The sequence below is a fragment of the Paracoccidioides brasiliensis genome, assembly GCF_000150735.1.
Source record: "Paracoccidioides brasiliensis Pb18 unplaced genomic scaffold supercont2.5, whole genome shotgun sequence".
Lineage (NCBI taxonomy): Eukaryota > Fungi > Ascomycota > Eurotiomycetes > Onygenales > Ajellomycetaceae > Paracoccidioides > Paracoccidioides brasiliensis.
In genome coordinates this window covers 1,358,122-1,383,194 of record NW_011371362.1, presented here as the reverse complement: position 1 = coordinate 1,383,194, position 25,073 = coordinate 1,358,122, and the positions used below count along the sequence as shown (strand labels likewise).

General features: G+C 45.8%; 9 protein-coding genes across 9 annotated transcripts; 6 read left to right on the top strand and 3 right to left on the bottom strand.

The window, feature by feature from the left end:
• Positions 1-167: 167 nt before the first annotated feature.
• On the bottom strand, positions 168-1,338 carry PADG_04896 (uncharacterized protein; the record flags this gene model as incomplete). The annotated part of the gene is made up of 4 exons (XM_010761881.1): positions 168-224; positions 302-656; positions 753-1,095; positions 1,167-1,338. The coding sequence occupies 4 exons, from the start codon at positions 1,336-1,338 to the stop codon at positions 168-170; spliced, it is 927 nt and encodes a 308-aa protein (XP_010760183.1).
• A 267-nt stretch (positions 1,339-1,605) lies between these two features.
• On the top strand, positions 1,606-4,526 carry PADG_04895 (DNA-dependent ATPase RAD54; the record flags this gene model as incomplete). The annotated part of the gene is made up of 5 exons (XM_010761880.1): positions 1,606-1,673; positions 1,959-2,601; positions 2,662-2,745; positions 2,806-2,929; positions 2,980-4,526. 5 exons carry the CDS (start codon positions 1,606-1,608, stop codon positions 4,524-4,526), a joined length of 2,466 nt encoding a protein of 821 aa, XP_010760182.1.
• A 617-nt stretch (positions 4,527-5,143) lies between these two features.
• On the top strand, positions 5,144-7,829 carry PADG_11843 (uncharacterized protein; the record flags this gene model as incomplete). Its single annotated transcript, XM_010762259.1, has 8 exons — positions 5,144-5,211; positions 5,290-5,452; positions 5,521-5,691; positions 5,764-6,457; positions 6,536-7,344; positions 7,406-7,510; positions 7,565-7,683; positions 7,745-7,829. The coding sequence occupies 8 exons, from the start codon at positions 5,144-5,146 to the stop codon at positions 7,827-7,829; spliced, it is 2,214 nt and encodes a 737-aa protein (XP_010760561.1).
• Positions 7,830-7,953: 124 nt separating this feature from the next.
• PADG_11842 (uncharacterized protein) lies at positions 7,954-8,576 on the top strand (the record flags this gene model as incomplete). The annotated part of the gene is made up of 2 exons (XM_010762258.1): positions 7,954-8,057; positions 8,138-8,576. 2 exons carry the CDS (start codon positions 7,954-7,956, stop codon positions 8,574-8,576), a joined length of 543 nt encoding a protein of 180 aa, XP_010760560.1.
• A 1,980-nt stretch (positions 8,577-10,556) lies between these two features.
• PADG_04893 (uncharacterized protein) lies at positions 10,557-10,808 on the bottom strand (the record flags this gene model as incomplete). Its single annotated transcript, XM_010761879.1, has 1 exon — positions 10,557-10,808. One exon carries the CDS (start codon positions 10,806-10,808, stop codon positions 10,557-10,559), a length of 252 nt encoding a protein of 83 aa, XP_010760181.1.
• A 2,396-nt stretch (positions 10,809-13,204) lies between these two features.
• PADG_04891 (iron-sulfur clusters transporter atm1, mitochondrial) lies at positions 13,205-15,839 on the bottom strand (the record flags this gene model as incomplete). The annotated part of the gene is made up of 7 exons (XM_010762122.1): positions 13,205-13,314; positions 13,431-13,647; positions 13,732-14,778; positions 14,842-15,110; positions 15,169-15,283; positions 15,338-15,397; positions 15,453-15,839. The coding sequence occupies 7 exons, from the start codon at positions 15,837-15,839 to the stop codon at positions 13,205-13,207; spliced, it is 2,205 nt and encodes a 734-aa protein (XP_010760424.1).
• A 499-nt stretch (positions 15,840-16,338) lies between these two features.
• On the top strand, positions 16,339-17,864 carry PADG_04890 (uncharacterized protein; the record flags this gene model as incomplete). The annotated part of the gene is made up of 7 exons (XM_010761878.1): positions 16,339-16,525; positions 16,583-16,701; positions 16,761-16,832; positions 16,899-17,069; positions 17,128-17,246; positions 17,304-17,520; positions 17,580-17,864. The coding sequence occupies 7 exons, from the start codon at positions 16,339-16,341 to the stop codon at positions 17,862-17,864; spliced, it is 1,170 nt and encodes a 389-aa protein (XP_010760180.1).
• A 1,194-nt stretch (positions 17,865-19,058) lies between these two features.
• On the top strand, positions 19,059-19,409 carry PADG_04889 (uncharacterized protein; the record flags this gene model as incomplete). Its single annotated transcript, XM_010761877.1, has 2 exons — positions 19,059-19,122; positions 19,195-19,409. The coding sequence occupies 2 exons, from the start codon at positions 19,059-19,061 to the stop codon at positions 19,407-19,409; spliced, it is 279 nt and encodes a 92-aa protein (XP_010760179.1).
• Positions 19,410-23,260: 3,851 nt separating this feature from the next.
• On the top strand, positions 23,261-25,025 carry PADG_04887 (uncharacterized protein; the record flags this gene model as incomplete). Its single annotated transcript, XM_010761876.1, has 4 exons — positions 23,261-23,630; positions 23,741-23,847; positions 23,933-24,516; positions 24,593-25,025. The coding sequence occupies 4 exons, from the start codon at positions 23,261-23,263 to the stop codon at positions 25,023-25,025; spliced, it is 1,494 nt and encodes a 497-aa protein (XP_010760178.1).
• Positions 25,026-25,073: the final 48 nt, after the last annotated feature.

Sequence of the window (25,073 nt, the reverse complement as noted above, 5' to 3'; positions counted from 1 at the left end):
GAGGAAGTCATACACACAAATTCACTCTTTTCTCTATGCCGACGAATAACGTTGTTCAGCTGATTCCAAACACATGTCCTGGATACGTATTTATGTGCAAAAATCAAAGGATTTACATAGAAACTATTCCACGAAAGGAGGCAATAATATCTCCTTTCCTTATTCCATCAGCTGTGCATTGGCGGTCGGTTGAGGAACTTCATGATCCATTCGTACGTCGCCCACTGCAATTAATTAGCATTTAGCGTACTGGCTGCTCCCGGACTGCAAAAAAGCAAATGAGCAGATGATCATCACATACCTGTACAGCATTCACTATAAAGGCTCGCAAACTGCACACCCCTAATCCACGATAGAATATCTTAAGGCCTTCCGTACGATATGCTTGCTTCGCTATTCCAAAAGTGCCCAATATCTGTCCATCACTACTGGTAGAAGTCCGCAATAGCATTTGCCTTTCAGGTGGGATCCCAGGGAGCAGCATCCCGGGTGACCCTTGTGCCTGAAGACGTGTCTTGATAACATCCAGCGGGAATATAGATGCCCATGTGACAATGCCAGCAATTCCGCCACATAAAAGGATCTTCGCCGCTGCTTGCTGGTAGCTTTCATCTGGAGTCGTCATGAGGCGTTTGCATAACTCGTAGGACCAGAAACTATATTCGATTTAGCAGATGACAGGAACTAATATCCCAAACATGGGTTTGAAAGGCCGCCAGAAGGGAAATTGTAATATCTTTTGCGTTTCATACTAGAATCCATATCCCACGGAGTCTCGGACACTTGTAACACCGCCCCCATAGTATAGTCCCCTAAACCTTCTCCTTCTCCAGATATCCTTCGTCACAGTCCATGATGATACCGATTGGTGTGAAGCAAGCTGGGCACGACATTTTACCAACTCCGTTGGGGAGGAGATGACCCAGCTCGCAAGCCCTCCCACAGCACCGGCAATCCATATCTGATACAGAGGGACGCCTACGGGGTCGGTCGGATCGGGTACAGGATGCGAGGCAATATTCATCAAAGTCCGATTGTAGGCAACGAAGAGGATAGCATTGAGGGCACCGTATCCGAGTATGGGAGCCGTTGCACCTGTAAAGAGGGAAAATGTGCGATTAGTTTACTTGCATCAGCTGCTAGCGGATGGGTTGACAGTATCGAACCTCGAACAAGTGAAGATGAAGTATCAAAATGGCTGCTCAAAGCCTGCGGAGATCTAAGTGATCCGAGAGCAGCTTGCCCCGCCTGCAGACGGGTTTTGACTAGGTCAAGGGGATTCCCAATAACGATGCCAATGGCTCCGCTGAGGTAGCCAGCCCAGAAGTCATTGGACATGGAGTCGTGGCCCGCCTACCTCGAGGCCCTCGAGGTTGTTGTGTCCATGAAGGTGTCTCGCACTGAGTCGGAGGGGAAGTAAATGTTTAAATTCATCGGGACAAGGGTCATGCATGTGTCTTCATGGGGGAAAGCTTTCTGCCCGGCAAGCCCAAACCAAATCTCCACACAACGACAACGCGCAATCAAATATTAAATACCGCCCATGCTACAATGGCTTCGAGTGCTTGATAAAACGGAATCCCGTTTAAATTGCTATGAACCCACATGACACCAGTCAGCAAATACTTATTCATCCATAAGACCTCATTCACTCCCAAGTCGGACAAGGTCATGTGATTTCGTGGCTATTTGGCGATTCGTTCTAAACACGAAGGTAACTAACTAGTGAGTAACTTGTTACTCAAACATTGGACGCGTTCCCTTGAGGAATTGATTGCCTACAATATCGAGTCACCAAGTCACGTTGCTTTCATCACTCCATCCACGTTGACAAATCTTCACGGCAGACTTTTATCATTCGCTTCAGGCTTCAGGCTTCAGGCTATATATAGTCCAATGTATTCCTCCCATTTAACTTAAAATGATTTTGATGGTACACATTTCTAACCCCTGAATAGGCATCGGCCCCGACCCAAAACTTCTGACGCCATTGTACCGAAACCTTCAGCTGACTCGCTCAACAAACCGTTCAAATGCCCTAGAACAGCGTTACACACCCGCGCCTCTGATAAACCGGTACGAAAAAGACGAAAGGTTAATTACGCTGGAGCGGACGGAAATGCAGAGGATGGAGAGAAGCTATGGACAAACGAAGAGCGTTTGGCCCTCGCCAACCGCGATGCAAATAGATTCCCCGTATTCAAAGTCAAGGATAAGGACCAGATATTCAAGCAGCGATTTTCGATTCCACTGATAAACAAAAACTCCGGTGCATACAATCCGAATCGCCCCGCGCCCATCCTTGGGATGCGGAGTGGAACTACGTTCATCGTTAAACCGCTGCATGATCCTAGCGGAGAATTTGCAATTGTGCTTTACGATCCTACGATTGATGATAAACCTGCGAATCGTGATGGGGGGGGGAGTGGGAAGCAAGCGGAAAACCCGGATATACCTAAGTTGGATGCGCCTTTGGTGCACAAGAGTTTGGCGGATATCCTTGGGATCAAAAAGAAGGTTGAAACGCGTCCGAGGATTCCAGTTGTTATCGATCCTAGACTTGCGAAAGTATTACGTCCGCATCAAGTGGAGGGTGTGAAGGTATGGTGGTTATTTTAATTCTCGATTCGGAATAAGGCCGCGCACTGACATTTACGGAAGTTTCTCTATCGCTGTACAACGGGCATGATTGACCCGAAGGCAAATGGGTGCATTATGGCAGATGAAATGGGATTGGGGAAAACGGTATGACTACAGCAGTTGGTTTCTTCATGACACATGCCTACTAATGACATTTCATATTAGCTCCAATGTATCACTTTGCTATGGACTCTGCTTAAACAATCCCCAGAGGCAGGTAAAACAACCATTCAGAAGTGTGTGATTGCCTGCCCATCGACCCTCGTGAAGAATTGGGCAAATGAACTTGGTACGTTGAGGTATCCTACATATGTAGCCTCTTACGCTGACATTTTGCAGTCAAATGGTTGGGTAAAGACGCAGTAACCCCTTTCGTTGTTGATGGCAAAGCGACTAAAGCGGAACTTACATCCCAACTCCGACAATGGGCTATTTCATCCGGACGAGCAGTTGTCCGACCGGTGCTGATCGTTTCTTATGAAACACTGAGACTGAATGTTGATGAAATTAAAGACACCCAAATCGGATTACTCTTATGTGATGAAGGTCACCGACTCAAAAATGGTGACAGTCAAACATTTACTGCTCTAAATAGCTTAAATGTCGACCGTCGAGTGATCCTCTCCGGAACTCCAATTCAGAACGACTTGTCTGAATACTTCTCTCTGTTGAATTTTGCCAATCCCAACATCCTTGGCACCCGAAGCGAATTTCATAAAAAATTTGAAATGCCAATCCTCCGTGGTCGAGATGCTGATGGAACGGATGAGGATCGGAAGAAGGGCGATGAAACCGTCGCCGAACTTTTGGCCATTGTCAACAAATTCATTATTCGACGGACCAACGACATTCTGTCCAAGTACTTGCCTGTCAAGTACGAGCATGTGGTGTTTTGCGGGTTGGCTCCGTTTCAAACAGACTTGTATAATTATTTTATTCAAAGCCCTGATATCAAGAGTTTACTTCGAGGTAAAGGAAGTCAGCCCCTAAAAGCTATAGGCATCTTGAAAAAGCTTTGCAACCACCCGGATCTCCTGAACTTGGGCGCCGATCTTCCCGGATGTGAGCAGTTTTTCCCAGACGACTATATCCCTATAGAGTCCCGTGGGCGGGATCGTGATGTGAGATCTTGGTATTCTGGTAAAATGATGGTCTTGGATCGCATGCTTGCTCGAATTCGACAAGATACCAATGACAAGATTGTTTTGATCAGTAATTACACGCAAACTCTTGATCTTTTTGAACGACTCTGCCGGTCACGTCAATATGGATGTCTGCGATTGGATGGCTCGATGAATGTGACCAAGAGACAAAAGTTGGTTGATAAATTTAACGACCCTGAAGGGGAGGAATTTGTCTTTTTGCTAAGTAGTAAGGCAGGCGGGTGCGGCATCAACTTAATTGGGGCCAATCGCCTGGTCTTGTTCGATCCTGACTGGAACCCGGCCGCAGATCAACAGGCCCTCGCTCGAGTGTGGCGTGATGGACAGAAGAAAGACTGTTTCGTTTACCGATTCATCGCAACGGGTACCATCGAGGAAAAGATATTCCAGAGACAATCTCACAAGCAATCATTGTCTTCGTGCGTCGTTGACTCTGCTGAGGATGTCGAACGCCATTTCAGTCTTGATTCCCTTCGAGAACTATTCCAGTTCAAACCAGGGACCCGGAGCGATACGCATGACACGTTCAAGTGCAAGCGATGTGGACCCGATGGAACCCAGCATATAAAAGCGCCCGCTATGCTGTATGGAGACACGAGCTCGTGGAATCATTTCGTCAATGCCGGGGAGAAAGGACCCCTGGGCAAAATCCAAGATTTGTTATTAAGACAGGAAGCCTCTGAGCGCGATGTGACGGCCGTATTCCAGTATATCAGCCATTGAGCATAATCCTATTTCTTCTTTTTGTTTGCAGGAGTTTGGGGTTCAGATTATCGGCGTTGCATATATTTTTGAAAACTGTACCACAGTAGAGCTAGAGCCTAGATGTTATATAGAGTCCGTTGAGCCGTCTCCATCCACATGAGCTGCTCAGATAATTAAGAGATGTTCCAAAGTTGAAAGTCACAGATGTTGTTCCCTGCTTTAATGAATTAAGCATTGGGTCAATTGAATACGGGATTATTTTGGTGAGCCAAGCCATTGCACTGTATTAGGCTTAGCGTATCTGGGAGCACTTCATGGTACGTCACGGGCCGTTGAATAGATTCCAACTGTGAACTCTCAATCAAGCCTGCCCGTCAACTTTGCTTCCTCCACGAATATATGCCACAAAGGTGTCCTTGGCTGTGCCTTCATGGAGCATTATTTCTTTACGGGTATAATGCTAACGAGACTGGATACCCCTACGCTTTGACCTGTGCCTGAAATCATCAAAAGTGAAGCTTGCAGGGTTCTTCAATCACGGTTTCGCTGCTACTCCACCGACATGATTCCTGCCCGAGCCTGATCCCATTTCTCTATTCAAAAGGCTGCTTGGCTCCCTGTAAACAGTACCCGTTATGGATCCATCTGTTCAAAGGCTTCTGAGCGACAAGCTATACGATAAACGGAAACAAGGTGCTTTGGAGTGAGCTCTCAATCCCGGCCCTTAGCTTTTCCGCCCGAAAACCCCACAGCTAACCTATGGTCACTTGTCGAATGCTAGACTCGAAAAAACCATACGTGATTCTCTTGCGAAAGGTGAACCTGGCAAGATAAAAAGCATCGTCGACCAGCTGTGTCACGAATATGCATATGCCGTCCACCAACCTCACACACGAAACGGCGGATTAATTGGTCTAGCGGCGGCCTCCATAGCGCTTGGTACGGTGAGTTGTGTGAACGATGGGTGCTTCTATTTTCGAAATGGCATGAAAACTCAGTATTACGTCTTCAGGATGAAGTTGCTCCCTTCCTCTACGAAATCGTTCCTCCCGTCCTTGCCTGTTTTACAGATCAAGATGCACGCGTTCGTTACTACGCATGCGAAAGCATGTATAACATTGCGAAGGTGGCTAAGGGAGAACTGCTACTATTTTTCAATGATATTTTCGATGCATTGTGCAAGGTATGCTGGAAATAAATCATGGCATGCAAGAAATTGAATGTTCAAGCGCTAATATAGTTTTCCTATTACCAGCTTGCTTCTGACTCGGAACTGTCAGTGAAGAACGGAGCAGAACTCCTCGATCGGCTCGTGAAAGACATAGTTTCTGAATCAGCAGCCTCATACGTCTCCATTTTACAAGCACCCAAGAAAGTTCATAGTGAATCAGGGATAGATGGGGTTGATGAGTCGGAGGAAATCCCAAATCCACCTACAGCGTTTTCGCTTGCAAATTTTATCCCTCTCCTCAAGGAGCGCATACATGTCATCAATCCATTCACACGCACCTTTCTAGTTTCATGGCTAACGCTGTTGGATACGATACCCGATTTGGAGCTTGTGCATTATTTGCCCGCCTTTTTAGGAGGCTTGTTCAGGTTTCTCAGTGACCCTAATAGGGATGTTCATACCATAACTCAAGGTGCTCTGGAAACGTTTCTTAGTGAGATTAAGAAGATTGCTTGTATAAAAAAGGGGATCGCATACAGCCGTCGTGACCAGGAAAGCGGGAACAATAAACAATCTTCTACAAACTATAGTATGAGTGGTAGCTCTAGTACGAGTGATGCCAAGGACGCCAGTGACAATGCTATTGCGGATTCCGATCCTGGGGCCGTTAACGATGAAGATGTCAATGTTTACGGGGATTACGTTCCCGGGCAGGATGTTCATGTAGATCATCCTAAGATTCTAGAGATCCTAGTTGGCTTTGTGGACACATCCTTTGGTACGCTATCATTTTATACGCGATATATCACACATATAATATAGTGTTTTCGTACACTATCTGCTAACAGCAATGCAGAGGAGGAAATCCAGTTAACGGCGCTGCGATGGATAGATAGCTTTTTTGAAATAAGCCCAGAGGACATACTTCAGTATGTCCCCCGGCTTCTCTCAAAAGTGCTACCCGCGCTTTCGAGTGGTTCAAATCAAGTTCGCGAGGCTGCTAACCGAGTTAATACGTCACTTATGCAATATATCGTCTCCCTCACCGATGATAGTGGCATTGATGAAACTCAGTTAGCTCCACCCTCGAGGTTGCCTACCGCACCAGTTAAGGAGGCGGATGGCCGAAGGTCATCAACTCCTACTGGAAAACCACGCTCTGTCTCTAATGATGCCAACGCTACAAAGCCACTTCCATCTCCTCCGATATCTAGGGCAGCATTGGCTCCACGAAGCAATGGAGATGCAACACCAATGCCTTCTCCAGACTTAGATTATGCCGCAGCTGTCAATGCGTTAACTCTCCAGTTTCTCAACGAAAACGAGGCTACAAGAGTTGCATCGTTGGCTTGGCTTATTATGCTTCACAGAAAGGCGCCGAGGAAAGTTCTTGCGTTCCACGACGGAACGTTTCCTGCTCTCCTTAAGACTCTGTCGGATCCATCTGAAGCGGTTGTTACACGAGATCTCCAACTTCTCTCTCAGATCTCGAGAAATAGCGAAGATAGCTATTTCACGTCGTTTATGGTGAACTTACTTCAGCTCTTTTCCACCGATCGAAAACTTCTCGAAATACGTGGCAACCTTATTATCAGACAGCTCTGTGTTAATCTAAGCCCTGAACGGATTTACAGAACGTTGGCGGATTGTCTCGAAAAGGAGGAGGTAAGTTATGTCTTACGTTTTCGCTGGTTTCTGATAAAATGTGGGCTGACTGTACATGTAGGACATTGAATTTGCTAGTATTATGGTGCAGAATTTGAATAATAACCTTATTACTGCTCCTGAACTTGCAGATATGAGAAAGAGATTGCGAAACCTTGAATCTAAGGTAAACATTATCTCCCCAAAAAAACTTCTTATGTCTTTCCTGATGTGGTGCTAGGATGGTCAAATGTTTTTCGTAGCCTTGTTTAGATCATGGTGTCACAATGCCGTTGCTACCTTTTCTCTGTGCCTCCTGGCCCAAGCATACGAACAAGCATATAATCTTCTGCAAATTTTGTAAGTTCCCCTCTACCCCATTCACATGTGGTTATCATAAAACTGATCAAATATCATGCAGCGCGGAGTTAGAAATGACTGTCAATATGTTGATCCAAATCGACAAACTTGTTCAGTTACTAGAATCGCCAGTTTTCACCTGTTAGTGCTTTATCTCAACGGTTATATTCCTATCAGGAAGTCCGCACACGAACTGACCTCCTTCAATCGTAGACCTCCGCCTCCAGCTTCTAGAGCCGGAGAGATATCCTTACTTATATAAATGTCTTTATGGCGTGCTCATGTTGCTTCCCCAAAAGCTCCGCGTTTGCTGCACTCAAGAACCGCCTTAACAGCGTGAGCAATATTGGGTTACTACACCCAGCTGCTCGAGGGTATGTTTCTGCTAAAGTCTAGATATTTTCTCTTACTTCTTGCATTATGTGTTTCACATCAGCCTCTAACCATCCACAAGTCCCGCAAACGCTCCAGGGATTCCTTCGTCCTACGAACGACCGGGAGGCAGATTGAAATCTCGCGAAGATATTCGATGGGGCGATCTGCTCGAAAAGTTCAAATTCGTTCAGGAACGGTCCAGACGTTCAGGGCGAGCGTCATCTCGGCAACTAGTCTCTGGCGGAGATAACGCCCCCCACTCATCAATTGCTGCGGCAGTTGCGGCAGCCACTGCGGCAGGTCAAAATGGCGGCAGGGAGAGAGCTGCAGCAGATTCCCATCGTTTAGGGGCTGCAGGCACTGGAGGAACTGGTGGTGGAATCGCCCATTCGACACGACAAAGCTTTGCGATGAATGACTCTGGTGCCGGCGGAGCGCAAAAGTCACCCAAGACGAGATCCACGCTTGGAAACTTTGGCCGATTAAGCGGGATCGGACAAAGGAAGGCGAAACGATGAACCTTAGATATAGGGCGATTGATTGTATTGATTATAATAATGATGGAAGATTATGGGGGTTAAATACGGGTTTGTTTTTATTTCTTTCCAGCTATTGCTATAGCATGTATTTCCCTTTTTAACATAAATTTCTATCCGGCCTACGTATTCCTTGTCGTATCTTGAGCTGTCTTTTTCCTGCTTTCCTGCTTTCATTAAACCCGTAGCTCACTTTTCAATGCTACAATGCGACATGAATGGAAGGCAGGCAAGCAATATGTTCCACACCCAGTTATCTGTTAACATTGGTCAAATGAGTCTCCATTCCATCCACCGTCTCCCTTCTGTGTTACGATTTTTCCTCGTTTGCCGGCACATGAAAGCTATTAACTGCACGATTTGGTTAAAACTGTCAACACCCCAAACCCAAAGGATACACTAACGTTGGATTGATGAAGGGAAAGATGATCCTGTGCTCAAACTCTGTGTAGAGGATTGGTGTCATATCCGGCACCTACATGTTCCGAAGTTCCATATCAGCTTCACCGTATTTAGTCTCATCTACTCTTATTTGAGATCCGCAACCTACATTACCTAGTTATACCACGAATCAAAACCCACCATGACTCCAATAGATCCGAGTGAGAAGAAAATGTTTGCTCTGTCTGATGCTACTACCGTGCTTAGCTTTTCAATAATTAATTTTTTGATAATCTGATTACTATAACCCCGTTTCGGACAATTGGAAAGCTTATGCTCTCACGCACAGTAAATGAGAACAGAGGGGGAAGAATGGACATGGCATATCTTGATTGCTGAATGGAGAAGGGCAATGTGCAGTAGTTTACACCAACCATATTTTGTGAGTTGAAATTGTTACCTCAGGGGTAGCAACTATTACCATCTGCAGATGTGCTTCAAGTTCAAGGTCACTGTGCCGATATTCGTTAACAAGATACTGTTCTTTAACAGTTCTTTTGCAGAGAAATGCTGCAGTCGCAGCACCTTGCAGGATCCAGCCATGTCACTTATAATACTACGAGCGGTTTATATCCCGCGGCGGCATCACTTTGAATGCTCGATAGGTCCACTGGATCGGTACTACTTTTCGTGCTACCTTCAAAACTGTACACAGTTCTCAAGGGGTTTATTTATGTATCTACTTCTGTTCTGTACAAATTCTCCAAGTCATTGATATATGAATACGTGGATGGGCTAGATACTTTCTCGAAGGAACTCACGAAGCACGAGACGAGGGAGGAAACCTCTAGAAGCGAGTGGTAAAATGTAGGTGTGTATGTATAGATATTATTCCGCATCTAAAAAAAGGCTTTGGGAAATGGGAGAAATGGTCAAAGTAAGACGGGGCCTATGCATGGTTATGTAGAGAAAGGATCAAACGAGGGGGGAAAGAAACTAAAAACACGTAATAAATACAATACTAAAGAACAGAGAAAACTCAGTTGCAAATCGTATAGTTATAAAGGATGTGCTTAGAATTAGACATGAGGAGGGCGATTAATTCCAAAATGCCAATTTCGATGGATAACAGTGTGGTACAATGGAAGATGGAAGAGGGTGGGGGATAAGAAGACGTCACGAAATAGAAGTGTGCCGTCCATTTTAAGCGTCGAGATATATCAAAAGCAAGATTTCGATGCCTTTGGTGTCGGTCCCCAGGGGCAAACGGGAGTACGGGCACTTGTGGGATATGTGTAAACACCGGGGCACCTCCTATTTGACGAAGAAACTCCTCACAAAGAACTTGAAATGATGTTGCTAAACGAAATGGGAATCATTAGGGATGCTCATTTCCTGGGGCGGGGTGGAGTAGGTGCAAGGGAACCCTTTCTCTCGTTGCTGCACCTGCTCGATGAGACAGACATGCGGATAGTTTGGTATTTGTTTGTGTTTTGGTAAAGAGAATGTAATGTGTGGTCTTTTAGTTTTCTTCCCTTCTCGTCGTTCATATTTCAATATCGCTCTATAAAACAACCTGCATCACGCATATCGACGATGCTTTCTTCCATGTCCAGGCCAGGTCCCCGACGGCCGCCATGAAGTCCCCGTCGAATGTTTGACTACCGTCGGGCCGGACGTTGCGGTCGACGAATATGCACTGCCGGTATTGTTTGCGTAAATGTATTCACCGTTGACGTATTGGGCCCCTGTGGTGAAGGTGCTGCGATTCTTGCGCCTAGCATACCGTTGTTCAAGTCGGTAGAGCTCCAGTTCTAAAAGATGAGTTAGCATGGCGGGGAAAAAGGACGACAGTGATGTATGTCACAAGGCCAAAAAGGGAGGACGCGAAGGCTCCGTTCTGTGATGCCTCTAAAGAGGATTGAAATTTTTGGAGAGGTGAGGGAAGAATCACACGTACTTGCTTGTAATTTTTCAATGATACCCATTGTGTGAACGAAAAAGGGATGTATGTGATGTTGCTTTCAAGTGGATCTATCCGCGTTTCTCATTAAAACCGAAAGTGTCTGCAATCCGTCCCAGCCTGGCTGATCTATATATATCAGGGCTGTGGCTGGGGGGGTCGAATGAGTTCAACAGTTCCGTTGCTTTTCGCGGTGTAGAATTTCCACTTGACGTTCAAAGGCGTATTCGGGCTCTCAATAGCTGGGGAATTAAAACTACAATCGTTGTCTGATGTTTAACAACGATATAAGAATTAGCCAGCAGGAGGTTGCCACCTGTTCTCGGACAAAGACCGGAAATCTTTCGATGTTATGATGTTTCGCGATTTTCCGGTAGCTTCGAGGTTAGTTAATCGGGACGCCTCCGCTGGTTGATAACAACCACAACCGCCTCTTAAAAAATTCCCCAGCTCACAGGAAATGCGTAAAAATAGTAGATAGAGCCTTGCCAAAGTGAAGAATTGGAGATCCAAAATCGGCTTTAATTGGTATTAATGAGCATGGTGTTGAATATTGGCTGTATGTGTATAAATTGACCTGCTCCATCCAGGCTCATAATCAGCTGGGGAGCTCCCATGTCTGACAGAAGTCAAATAATTAAAGAATACAACATAGTTCTGTCTCCATGTAGAACGTACGGCAGAGCAACCGTCGTCGTTAACTATTGAAAGCAGAGAGAAAATTGGAGATGGCACGAACCTGTTTGGATGGCGGGGGGGGGTGGTGGGGGGGGGGGGAATATGTGAACGAGTAACAAAACGGCAAGGGTGTGGCTTCGGTGGGAGCGAAAATAAATGTGGTCTTGGTCTCACAGATCCATTGGCGTCGAACAGGAGAGCAAAGGTGAGTGAAGAGGAATGAGTGAGTGTATGGGATGACGAGATAATGACACTCCTAAATGCTGCTATCGCCTGACGGAAGCAGATAAGAAATAACCGGGGAAGAGGAGGGAAACGAGAAGGAAAAATGTCGAGAGGAAAAACAACAGGCGAACGAACCAGCGGATCCAAAAAGCCCACCGAAGCGAAGATACGACGAGGAAGTTAGCGAATACAACCACGGACTTAATCACCCGCAGTTCAGTTGTTGCATCCTTGGGCCAATTGGGCTATCTCGTCATTAACTACTCCGTAGTCAGCGCCCAATCCCAGTTCTACAGTGACTTCGCCGGTGGGGACCCAAGGGTGCCTGTGTTTTCCCAGAAGGTTGGTTTGATATTGTCTTGCTCACGTAGTTAACTATATGGAACAAATTGCCCTGAGCTACATTGGTGATAGGGTTGAACATTTGACAGGGAGAGGGCATCTGCATTGATCTACCACTGTACATAACATTACAGACAAAATTACCCTTGGGCTTTTGCCATTGGCAAACTGAGGCCCATGTCAATGTCAGTCAACCTTGGAATCCATCCAGACCTCGACGTCTGAAGCAACAGGCCGCAATTCAGACAGATCCACAGAACAAAACTTTGCGAAACTTGACAATTTACCCTTAATTAACTTGCCTAATTAAATAGTCCAGGGGTAAACCCCAACATCTGGAGCGCTAATGTTTTAGCCCAAGCCCACTCGAACCGCCTAACCAGAAAACCGCCTGGTCTTCCAGGGAAATGAACTGAACTGCAGGCCTCCGATTGCTGCAATCCCACAGCAGAGTATATGTTAGGCATCCTCACCCACTCTTTATCCTGACGATAATAATAACCTCTCCCCAAAAGTCCTCACAGCCCATGGGCCCATAGATTGATTAATGCACGTGGGATCTTGGTCAATGAAATATGTATGAAAAAAAAGAAGAAAAAAAAGGTAAAGCGTGATCTCTGCGCGAGCAGTCCATTTTCTGGTTTATTGTTGGATTTATTCGGGCCGAAAAAACCAATATGCAGACCCCTAAGAGCACCTACGGGCCAAGCAGCAGGGCAACATGCGCTTTTCTGGTGTTGGTCGAAGGTTAATCTGAATAAGAAGGATCTGAAACTACGTGAAAGCACTTCTTTTCTTGTTAGATATGAGTGCATGTGTCTAATGAGCACGTAGTTATCGTACATTGCATACATACATTGGATCTGCAGAGCCGGATAAACCACTGCTCCAACTATCCAGAGTTGACATTCAGGGACCAAGGGGGAAAAGACCACTCACTCACGCCCTTGGATATGCGTTCCACAGATGTCGTTTGCGTATATATTTTGCCGCCCCTTCTCATTTACGACGAAGGTTGCGGCTATGATTGATTAGGATCTTTCATAGCCTCCACGTCTCCTGGTTCCTCAAGTGCTGCTTCAATCTCCTCAATTTCAATATCGATATCTTGTGCTAGAGACCTCTCCTGTGCTGTATTTGTTAAGATTGGTAAGCAAATGGTTTTGTGTCGTATCCAGAAGAAAGAGTGCGGAGATGAAGCAGAACAAAACGGGGAATAAATGCAATCTTCATATGACATGACATACCTTTCCATAATTCCGCATAAACCCCATTCATGCTTAGCAGCTCACCATGTGTTCCGCTCTCAGCAACCTTGCCGTCTTTCAACACCAGGATTTGATCGCTATCATATATGGTACGCAGGCGATGTGCTACAAACACGCTCGTTCTTCCCTTGTCCTTCAGAATACTATTGATGTTTTGGAGCAACGCTTGCTCGGTATATGTGTCTAGGGCGGAAGTCTGTTTTCGTTCATCACAAAAGTTTAGGTTATCAGGCCAGCGACCAGCAAGGTTGCTCAAACAACAGATGAGTAAAACACTCACCGCTTCATCGAAAAATAGAAGAGGCGGATCTTTGAGAAGCAGACGCGCAACTGCCAGGCGCTGCTTTTCGCCTCCTGATATCATCATTCCACGTTCACCCACTGGTGTGTTGTAGCCTTCAGGAAGGCACTCAACGAGCTCATGGAAGTGTGCTCGTCGTGCTGCATTTCGGACTTCCTCTTCAGCTGCATCTATCCTACCATACCGGAGGTTGTGTTCGATGGTGTTGTTGAAAAGAGGCGTGTCTTGCGGAACTACCCCGATGGCTCTCCTTAAACTATCTAGGGAGACGTCACGAATATCCTGGCCGTCGATCAAAATCCTGCCCTCTTGGACGTCATAGAACCGAAACAAGAGCCGCAATATTGTTGACTTTCCGCACCCGCTGGGACCAACGATGGCGAATTTTTGGCCCGGCGAGATTGTGAAGCTGACCCCCTTCAGAACTGCACGGTCGGGATGGTAAGCGAAAGTTACGTTTTCAAATCTAATCTCTCCACCGCGAGTGAGCTGCAGTGGTTTGTTATCGGGCTTTTCCTTAACGTTAATGTTGACCCTTTGAAGATTAAAAAGGGTTTCCATGTCTAGCAAGGACTGTCTCAGTTCTCTGTACACAGACCCCAGGAAATTCAACGGTACCGATAGCTGGAAAACGAGCTGGTTAACCATGACTAAGTCCCCTACCGTCAGTTGTCCACCAGCAACTCCGGTCGCAGCCAAGTACATCATTCCCGCGAGCGCACCGGAAAATATAACATTCTGGCCCGAGTTGAGAAAAGCCAGAGACGTGGAGACTTTTATTGAGGCATCTTCATATCCTTTTAATGCCTGGTCGTATCTCGAAACCTCAAACTTTTCGTTGTTAAAATGTTTTACGGCCTCATAGTTGATTAATGAGTCCACCGCTATGGTAGCGGCTTGATTATCGGCTGCATTAGCCTTCTTCCGGAATTTCGTCCGCCAAGCAGTTGTTGTAATCGTAAACGCAGTATAGGCCATCATAGTCAAGGCGGTAATGGCAGCAAATTTCGGTCCATATTGATAGGTCTTGCAAAACAGATAACTTAGAATGAGGTTTTCAAGATGCTCTATTGCAACGAGTCAACCTACCAAGATGCCACAAACTAGAGATATCTCTAGCGCTGTCGGGAAGATATGGAACACCATTGAGGTAAGAAGGAAACTTATTCCTTTTGTTCCTCTGTCTATGGCACGAGTGAGACCGCCAGTTTGGCGGGTCAAATGGAAGTTCAGATCCAGCCGAAGGAGATGATCAAATACATTCCGGGCAACCCGTCTGATAGTCTTCTGCGCAACACTTGCAAAGACGGCATTCCGGAGCTCTTGGAACAGCGTTGCTCCGATTCTGGATGCACCATCTGTCTAACTTGTTAAATTATCTTTCGCATTGTCCAAGAAGATTCGTTTCCCACGTACAAGCGATAAGCATTGACCCTGCAACCGTCCATGCTGTGCCCCCAACGGCTGCAAAGTCGATATTCATTGAGTCGACAATACTTTTGAAGTAGAAGGGGACTTCAACATTAAGAATCTAAGAAAGGAATAAGCCAGGTAGAGAATATCCAGAAGAAACTATATAATTCACCTTTCCTCCCACTAAGAGAGTCAACGCTACTCCAACTCGAGCTTTGGTGCCTAAATCGTCCTATTATACTTTTAGTAAACGCAAAATTCGTAAATATCAGAACGATGATTCTTACCTTAGGCCATAGGTACTTGGCCATCTCCTTCATAATTGCCCAGTCTGCCTTTCTCTGTTCCTTTGTGTTAACGATAGTATCATTGAGAATGTCTGAGGTTCTCGTCGTTTTCGATTCAGGTACGCCTTTCATATCTTTCTGAATTACTGTGTGGTCTCTACCCTTGGAAATCTGAGAGGAAGGTTCGGAAAACGGATGGGAATTTTTTTTCGACAAAGGGTCCTGAGCGTTATGTTTCTTTGAGGTGTTACCTCTTGAACCAAATGTGCGCATTTGCCCTCTAATATTCGGACATGTAAGACGGGCGGGCTGTGAAAGACTGAATAATGCATGGTAGCATATCGACGGCGCGGCGCCGCGACGGACTGCTGCCGCCCAGAGAAGCATTCTGGTTGTTGGTGGGGGTATGTCTGGAAATTTTTATATGCCCTCGATTATCGCTAGTTACTGGGATATCATCTTGGACATATAATACGTCGAAGGGGATATATTCGACACTGTCTTTGTAAGGGGCTAAAAGGGAGAGTCACTGGGTTAGCAACAGCGATTGCGCCTCAGGAAGGCCTTCACCTTGCTGGATCACTGCACCCGTATACCAAGAGGAAACATGTCCAAGAAACATTCACTGCCAGGGTCTGGGTTTGAATTCAGAAGGCTGCGCAAGGAACGGTGTGCGCACGATGAGTTGAGTTGCGTTGTTGAGTTCAGCTGAGGCTGTTCCCCCAAGAAGTGGAAGAAGCTTGTTTGTTCTGTTTGCTCCCACGCCACTTTCGTTGGAGAATTACGACGACGTCCCCCGCAGCATCACTGCAGCGAGAGAAGGGTGATATCAATCTGTATGTAGCCATCTTTCCTTACAGCCATCGAACGCCCTCAGATGGAGACCATGGGTCATTCCATTGCGAAATCTCTCCCCCAACTTCTCTTAAAACAAGGGTTGCGGAGAAACCCTTCCAACTGCACTATTGCCCGGAGATGGATACATGTCCAGCAGCTCCAGCCCAGCGATCCGCAATTGGTTAATGGCAGCTATCTTCCCGCATCAAGAACTCCTCTTTCGGCTGCATCTCCCGGTACAGGGGCAAATTCCTTTCCGATGGCTTATTAAAAATGCTAATAACTTTTAAAAGATGCCAGATTTGAAGTTCTTGGTGCTCCGTACTCCCTCCTCTCCGTCACTCTCTCCGCATCCCAACACCTATACACACGGCGCGGAACTCTAGTTGGTTTAAGTGGGAAAGCGGATAATGTACAGGAATTGCTTGAGACATTTATTATGGACTTTGTGCTGATATATTCTTACCCCAGGTTGTTTCGACTCTAAGCATCCTAGAACCAATTCGTCACCCTTTCCTCGGCATCCCGTTCCTATACCAGAAGGTAAGGTTCCACATGGCATCAGCCATTACAACAACTTTCATTGACTTGCATCCCCGGTCATTGTAGATTTCCTCCGCAAGTCCAATTACCGCTTTGATAGCGACTCGCTCCCCTACAACCACATTTTCTGTCATTGAGTTGAACGGCTCTGTCGACTGGATGGTAGCACAACGACAAGCTTTGCTGGCTTGGACTGGTCATACATTGAGAATCAAGCCCAGAATCAATGCACAGCTAGTATGTGCAATCACTTCCTGTCTCTACCCGGAATGGAATTTGGAACTGACCCTTGAAGAGCCTGATGCATTGGGGTAATTCGGAAGTAACTGGCCGCGGATTACTTGCTCTAGTAGGCAATGGTCAGCTTTATTCGGTGGAATTGAAAGCTGGAGAACAGTTCATAACCCATCCAAGGTATTTATCTATTCGATATGTTTGTGTGATTACGCGCCGTTCTAAACAGCCCCCTAGCAACGTCGTCGCATATACAATCACCGCTCCTTCTCCGCGCCCCTACAAATTTAAATCTACCACGCTCCCATTCCAGGTTCCCAGGATTGAACTTGAGAAATGGCTCTCCAAGTCAAATTTCATAAAAAATATGTCAGACACGGACACATGGAGAGTTTTATCGAAACTATGGCACATAATTTGGACTTGGTCTCGCAAAACCATATGGGGTGATAGGGTGAGTATATATCCCAACCACGCAGAGGGCAAGCATATTGTTCTAACCGACATCCTTAGTTCTTCTTGCAATTCGACGGTCCAGTCACGATTCTAGTACAATCCCGTGCATCGAGGATTGCGGATGTTCTTACCACGCAACAAATCAACGAAATCGCCGACTCACCTCCAGGCGTCACCCAAGACGCCGTTCACAAAGTGGCGGCGGCGCAAACCCATAAAGAGGAGGTTATTTCCAAGGCTAAGGAAGGCATAGAATCCTCAATCTCTGGACAGAGCATTGCTAATGTCCGACATGATGGGAAAATCGAGTTTCACCGAACCGGAAATACCCAGCAGAAATAAAGTGCTACCGTTCCCGCCATATTTATTATTCTAGAATCCCTTCTACCCGTGTACAATATCTCTATCATCCTCCAATGGAGTGTATGATTAGACACTGACTTGTGACCTGTGTGGGGCACCTTCAACCCCCCAATAAGAAGCCTCTGATAAAAGCGATCCAGAATACTACCCCACTTGAGATTCGAGAAGGAAATATTTGCATCATAAATTGTCTTGCTTGACGTAGACACAAAGGACTGTTCCAAGGTTTGTTAAGCTCTTGAGTATAAATCTAACTGTCCAGAGTATATAGCTCCCTATCTATCCACGCATTACTCAAGTTAAGCGCGAACGATCAAGGTATAATAATGATACATGAAGTAACAGTTTCGTTGGATGTTTCAGTGGTACTATGGTTGATAAACTATGTACGTAGCAGTTTGAGAGCTTTCTGAGATAACTTGTTAACGTATTTAACAACCGAAGAACTTTAAAAAGACCTGTTGATTCATCAAGCCCGAAAATGGATGCCCTTCCGCCAGTCCCGGTTCCCTTCAACCACTGACCAACCCAGCAATTGATTTTCACCGAGACCCTTCGAACCATCGGATAATTCAACAATCACAGTCTCTTTCATTGGCAGCTTAACATCCTGCCCTGCGACTTTGGCGGAATAACCGGACGTCATGTGATCATACCTACTTCAACTCTACCCTAGCCTTTGAGGTCCCCTGTTCGTCCCTGTGTTTCCCTCTGTTCATGGGCGCCAGGTCCGACATATGCCCGGCACCAAGGAAGAAGTTCCAGAACTATTGTGCAAAAGGGGGTTCGTCAAATAGTACAGCCTAAATAACTTCTACCTCTGGATTACTACGCAAACATGCGGTTCATACATATCTGATTTGGCAGCCTCCTATTTTGCTCTTGCTCCTTCAGGTTTTGGATGCCTCAAACTCGCTTGCTTTATCATGTACGCCTGTTTACGAAACAGGAGAACATTGATTTCCACACGGTTGATATTAGAGATCTAAACGATAGGAGACTGGAGGGGGGTTAATCGGAGCGTCGTGGGTTTCCAGACCCTGCCATATATGGAGAAGTCGCTGCGTCCTCGAACAGCCCAGGCTAACAAATGAAGATCAGGTTGATACCTCAAAAACATCTTTGTCCACCCTGCTCCTTGATGTGAAAGACAAACAGTTAAAAGTTGGCTTCATGTGGAAGCGGTGGTGGAAATTGTACTTCTCCACTACGGAGTTCCGTGGAAACGGTCCAGACAGTAAGTTGTCCTATTTTTTGATCGTTGCAAGCTTCTTATAATCACAGACTAATGCAATCTATTATTTTCTAGGGCAGGACTTGGGTTGCTCAGACTCCTCAGAGATGAGGGATAGCCCAGTAATTTCGTCCTGCACCTGTTGCCACGAGCGAGGTATAGCCTGTGACAATCAATACCCTCAGTGCTCGCAATGTTTCCAGGAGCAACTACTATGTTTCTACATCGGCACGTCCGGAAAGAAGCGGTTGAGCTCACGCCGGATGCCTGTGCAGACTCTGGATGAATAGCCTTGGTGTCGTCCTTTTCTACATTGGGGGAATTGCTCTTATTAACCCTTTGCGGAATCCGCTTGAAATGCAATACAATCCTTCATGAAATTATTAACCCAGCAGCTGGATGTTCCACAAGCAATAACCTACAGCTATGAAAAGTAATGAAGGTTAGAAAATAGTATGTACTGTCTGCTATGAAAATTGATTGTGTTTATTGATCTCAACTGAGCCGCTCGGTGTTGAGAAGAGGTTCTTGAGAAGAATGTATTCATGATGAAATATATATAGCGTTGTAATGCATCTTAAGCTTGAGTGCAAAAGTTCCTTGTCTTTAATTAAAGCAAGAAGTTAATAGTTAAAAAGAAGTAGTGAATTTCGATATTTTGATTTCGTCAATATTGTAACACTTTCCCTGACTTGTTTAAATCTTTTAAGAGTCTACTCAAGTGACTGATTATTCTTTTCTTTCAGTATTCTGCTCATGCTGCATAATCTTTGATGAGAGATTTAATATATAGAGCAGTTTAAAAGAGCAAGAATTGATGAATGTATACACTGAAGCAACGTTGATTCTAATAAACAAGTAAGCAATCAGTTGAAGTTGAATAATTTGCATAATTCCAACTAAATTATTCAGTGGTGAGGACTGACAAGGACCCAGACGCATACTTTTCGTTCACAATGACTCTTAAACCGTTTACAAAAAGTTAGTTGTAATTGAATTGTTGTGTTAAGGACATGCAACCTATTTTTAACTAAACCAACCATGAACTTGAACTTGACATGAGCCAGTCAATTTTCCACCAAGTTAAACACCACCATTTTGATATCTTCTTTTCTAACTTGTCACCAGCTAATTTAATCCGAGTTCTCACTTCCCAACTGGTGGTTATGAACTATCTCTTTCATTTTCATTCATGAAGAGGATCGGTTTGCCAGTCAGATTATGATCCAAAGAAATATTCCCATGCTCTGTGCCCTGACCATGAATTGGCAATGGCACATAAGAATTATCCCTTACGGGACAATAAGGCTATTTGTTATATGACTGGATGGGATAATGCGCCAAACTATAATTACGACAGAGGGTATAATCTTGTGGGGTAATTTTTATTCTGCGCACTGACCTGGGCAAAATCGGACAAATGTTTCATGAATGGCGGACCGGAGACTGTCATTCGTGATGCTATTGTCGTGGCTAATATGAAATGGGAGTATTGAAGAAGGCGAACTAATTTGACACCTTCTTTTCTCGTGGCATGATTTTGAGTCGATTTTGAAGGGACTGGCGCTGAATTTAATGTGCCCGATCCTTGTTCTAAAATTTCACCTCCGACGGTCCGCATTTGAGGAGTTTGGGGGGTTTGTGAACCTCATCTTCTTAAAATACTCCACTATGCATTCCGTTGAAACTTCACCGTCACACGGCAGCAACCCAGCATGCTTTCTTGAATATAATCAAATGCTATTCTTGAAACTTGAGAATGACGGTGCCTAGGAATGTATAGATTGCCGTCCCCCCGCTTTGCTAAACAAAACAGTAACTTGGGATGGTGGGTGGCCACTGAAAGGGATTTAAGCACAGATGCTATAGAGAAATGACTATAGCTTCTCCAATCACAGCCACGAGGCTTTGTTGCGAACCGTGCTTCTCCGTGATAGGTCTACCAGCGCATAGCTATTATTATTGCAGATCCGATTAAGAATCAACGGCTTCTGATATCGACTTGATAGAGTTCGAGATATTGAACCGTCCGATCTATATAAACAAATGCGCGGAAATCAACCAGTCTCACATAACAACCGAAAAAGAGGAGAAAAGCCATGTTTCATGGAGCTGATGAGATTAGTTATCTTGCAACAATAGAAAAGTCAGACGGTTTGGGGGAAACTCCGGGATAAGCATTTTTAGATCCCGCAGCAGCCACGTGGTTATCCTCGATGTTTGGATAGAAAACAGCTGGGCACCGACCAGACAACACAAAACGAAATGGTGATGTCACTGTGGTATGTATGTAGTTATATATAGTTGTAATATGGAGGTCAGTTAAGAGGCAAAACTGGCTGCGTGTTGCCTCTGCCGGCAGGCGACGTACGTTTCCCTATTCTGTTATTGACGCTTCCAGGGAGAGGTACATGTGCAGTACATATTTCCACTTATTGTCGACCGTTTACGATCGAGAATGACAGCAAAAGAGAAATTCCCAAGGACGTTATTGATGCGGGATGATTGGATCAAAGAGATACCCCTCTCCCATCGAGTCGTCCAAGCTTGCTTTGGCTCATAAAGCGGGGAGTTTTCAGACGCGGCATTCTTGCATCCGACAGTGAAAACAGACATGTCGTCTGATTGGGTGGCTTCGCTGGTTCTTTAACCTTCTGTCTCTTCATCTGTGATACATGTACTGTGAACGACTAGCCGAACAATGCTGGAGTCTGTCTGGTGTATCCCCCATCTCTGCTGTCAGCTGTCCCCTCCCTGCTCATATTGACACCAAGTTGGGTCTGAATCCGAATATGCAGAAGAGCACGAGGTTGTGCATTTCCAGCATGACGGTTCATCCGTGGTCGTCGACGACGATGATGGAATGTTCCTTGAGAAACAGCATTAAGAGGTGAGGGCAACGCGGTAGTTAAACTAGTTTACTAGTGGGTCCTTTGACATGCTTTGAAATCCGGGTTTTTATTATCTGATAACTATAGCAACCTGCAGTCCATTCGTGACAAATGTCGAGGCACTATCTAGACTAGGCACAGCATAGTAATTCCTTTGACAAACACGCTTACCTAGGTAGATGAACTGCTTAACTCCGCGCCGACTCTCCACACTGAACAAATGTTTGAGCAGTTGGTTGGTTTGGCTGGCTAGTTCATTTAATTTCGGATGCCACCCCCCCCAAACAAGCCCTCCCGGACGAAACTTCACCGACACCTCGCATGCTCCAAAAGCTCCCCACCTGGGCTGTCATTGCATGGATCTGCGATGAGGAGATGGAGATGGCGGGTGAAATTCCGTTCCATGATAAACCAAAACCAGCAGAGATCCCTGCGGTAAACGGTGCCCAGGTGGTACCGGGGTGTATTTTAGATCGCTTGCTGACCCCCAATCATTCGGATTTATCGCAATGGGAGAGTCTTTTTATCAGCAGTGACAGGCTCTTTCCTGGCTAGAGCCCTTGAAGGATCGGACCATGTTTGTGATTTAATGTTTATTAAATGCTTGTTTTGCCCCCCTGAATACAATTATTAATAACTTAAAACTAGCTATTCTCAGTAGAGATCCGTTTTTGGATTGCATTTCCTCGTCTAAGGAGAGCCCGCATACGGGAGGTAACAGCAATTAATTATTTGAGCTCTTAACCCTCAATAGTTGCACTGGAACTTAACTTGAGATATTGCGCTTAGCACATGTATACCCACTGTTCCTCTTTTTTATTATTATTTTTTTTTTATCTCCCGCTCTGTACTCCTTCCTGGTGTCTGCCAAGCTCTCCTTGCTGAGCCCGCAACGGAAACCTACTTGATGTTCGCTCTCACAGCGCAGGGCAGCTTCATTCACGGGGAATTGCTTCATTGACAACCGTTTATGATATTTCTCTCTACAGCTCTTTGCTACTTTTGTCACTCCGCCAGAGAGATATATACCTATACGTATATCCCCAGTATTCCCCGCTCAGGGATGTTGAATTGAGGTTCCTCACCAGTTGGCGCCTTCTTTCTTCCCCTGCCCTTTACTTGGATTGGATTGCACCTTAGCAGTTCGGGACGCCAACCCAAGAAAACCCGCTGCCTTCGTGTCTTGTTTACTCCTGTTGACAATCTGGTGCGAGATCGGGGTATATAGACGCTTTTTGAGTTTCCTCGGGATGACGTCCACCGACGGGGAGAGGTCAATCGAAGATAGATTAACAGATGGCCAATCATGGAACGTACCAGATCGGCAAAAGCTATGGGAGCTTCCTCCCTCTCCTAGGTCCAGCATAACTCATGTGCTGGGATCCGCTCATCCAGATCGAAGATCAAGCAGCGGATCAGACAACAGGGCTCACGATGGTCCGAATTTTCAGGAAAAAGAACGTCGTGGCGCTAGGGACGTTGAGCAACAGAAACCAGCGGCTGAGCCTCCCACGGATCCCATGAGAGACGCAGGCGCCTACCCTGAAGGTGGAATAGAGGCGTGGACTGTTGTTTTCGGTGGATTTTGTGGGTTGTTTGTGAGCTTTGGATGGATCACTTGTGAGGAAAATCAATGCCCTTTTTTTCTCTTGTAGATCAACAGATCTCTTTCACTTCTCAAAGCGACAAAGTTCAGGGGGGGGGGGGGGAAATAGGCTAATATGAAGTAGGTATTGGAGTGTTCCAGGACTTTTATCAAAACAACCAGTTGAAGAACTACTCACCTAGCACCATAGCCTGGATACCGTCGCTTGAAACATGCATGATGTTCGTGGTGGTAGGTCAAAAGAAAAAGTCCATCCGAAACTTTTTACCAGACGCCTTCTGAAACCATGCTGACCCATCTACTTACATATGAGTAGGCCCCAATTTGCGGCAAAGTTTTTGACAACTACGGTCCTCGACACTTACTGTTGATAGGGACCTTTCTCCACGTTTTTGGCCTGATGATGACCTCCATATCAACTTCATACTACCAAATCCTTCTGGCCCAGGGTATCTGCAGCCCACTTGGTGCAGGTACTATCTTCTACCCGTGCATCAATAGCGCCACAACATGGTTTTCCAGAAGAAGAGCATTCGCGCTTGGGGTCGTGGCCAGTGGATCAAGCGTTGGGGGTGTGATATATCCCATCCTAGTTTCAAAGCTTGTTCCTCGTGTGGGATTTGGCTGGACGATGCGAATCTGCGCATTTGTCATCTTGGCTTTATGCATCGTCGTAAATCTGACCGTGAAATCGAGAATTCCACCCCACCCCAAACCGTTCAAATTAAAGGATTTTACCTCTCCTTTTTTGGAGTTGCCATTCGTCCTGGTCGCTGCTGGCGCATGGCTGTTTTTCTTTGGCATGTACTTACCATTCACCTTTATCGTCTCGTTTGCGCGTTATCATGGCATGTCCTCGCACCTAGCAGGTTACCTTGTCTCGATCCTGAATGCCACTAGGTAAAAACTGCGAAGCTCTTAGACAATTTCTATTCTAACTTACATAGAACAAAATCGCTAACAAAAATTCATACAGTACCCTCGGCCGGACTCTGCCGGGCTATGCAGCTGACCGTTTCGGCCGCTTCAATGTGATGGTGATAACCAGCTTCATGAATGTCATTGTTGTCCTAGCCCTCTGGATCCCTGCCCGCGGCAATATCCCCATAATCCTCTTTACCGCAATATACGGCTTTACCTCTGGAGCTTTCGTATCCCTTGGTCCCGCCATAGTAGCGCAAATCTCAGACGTGCATCAGGTGGGTGTACGCACCGGTGCTATGTTTGCTGTCACATCCATAGCAAGTCTTACGGGTAACCCTATCGCTGGTGCACTGGTGGGGAACATTAACCATCCGACATTCTGGAGGATGCAGGTGTTTGCAGGTGTTGTTATGGCGGCGGGAAGCACAAGTTATCTTCTTGCGAGAGTGAGGGTAGTGGGGTGGGAGTTGATGAAGAAGTTTTAGTGACGAAGGGATTGAGTTGTTGTTCAGTTGAGTTGGGCGGACAAGTGA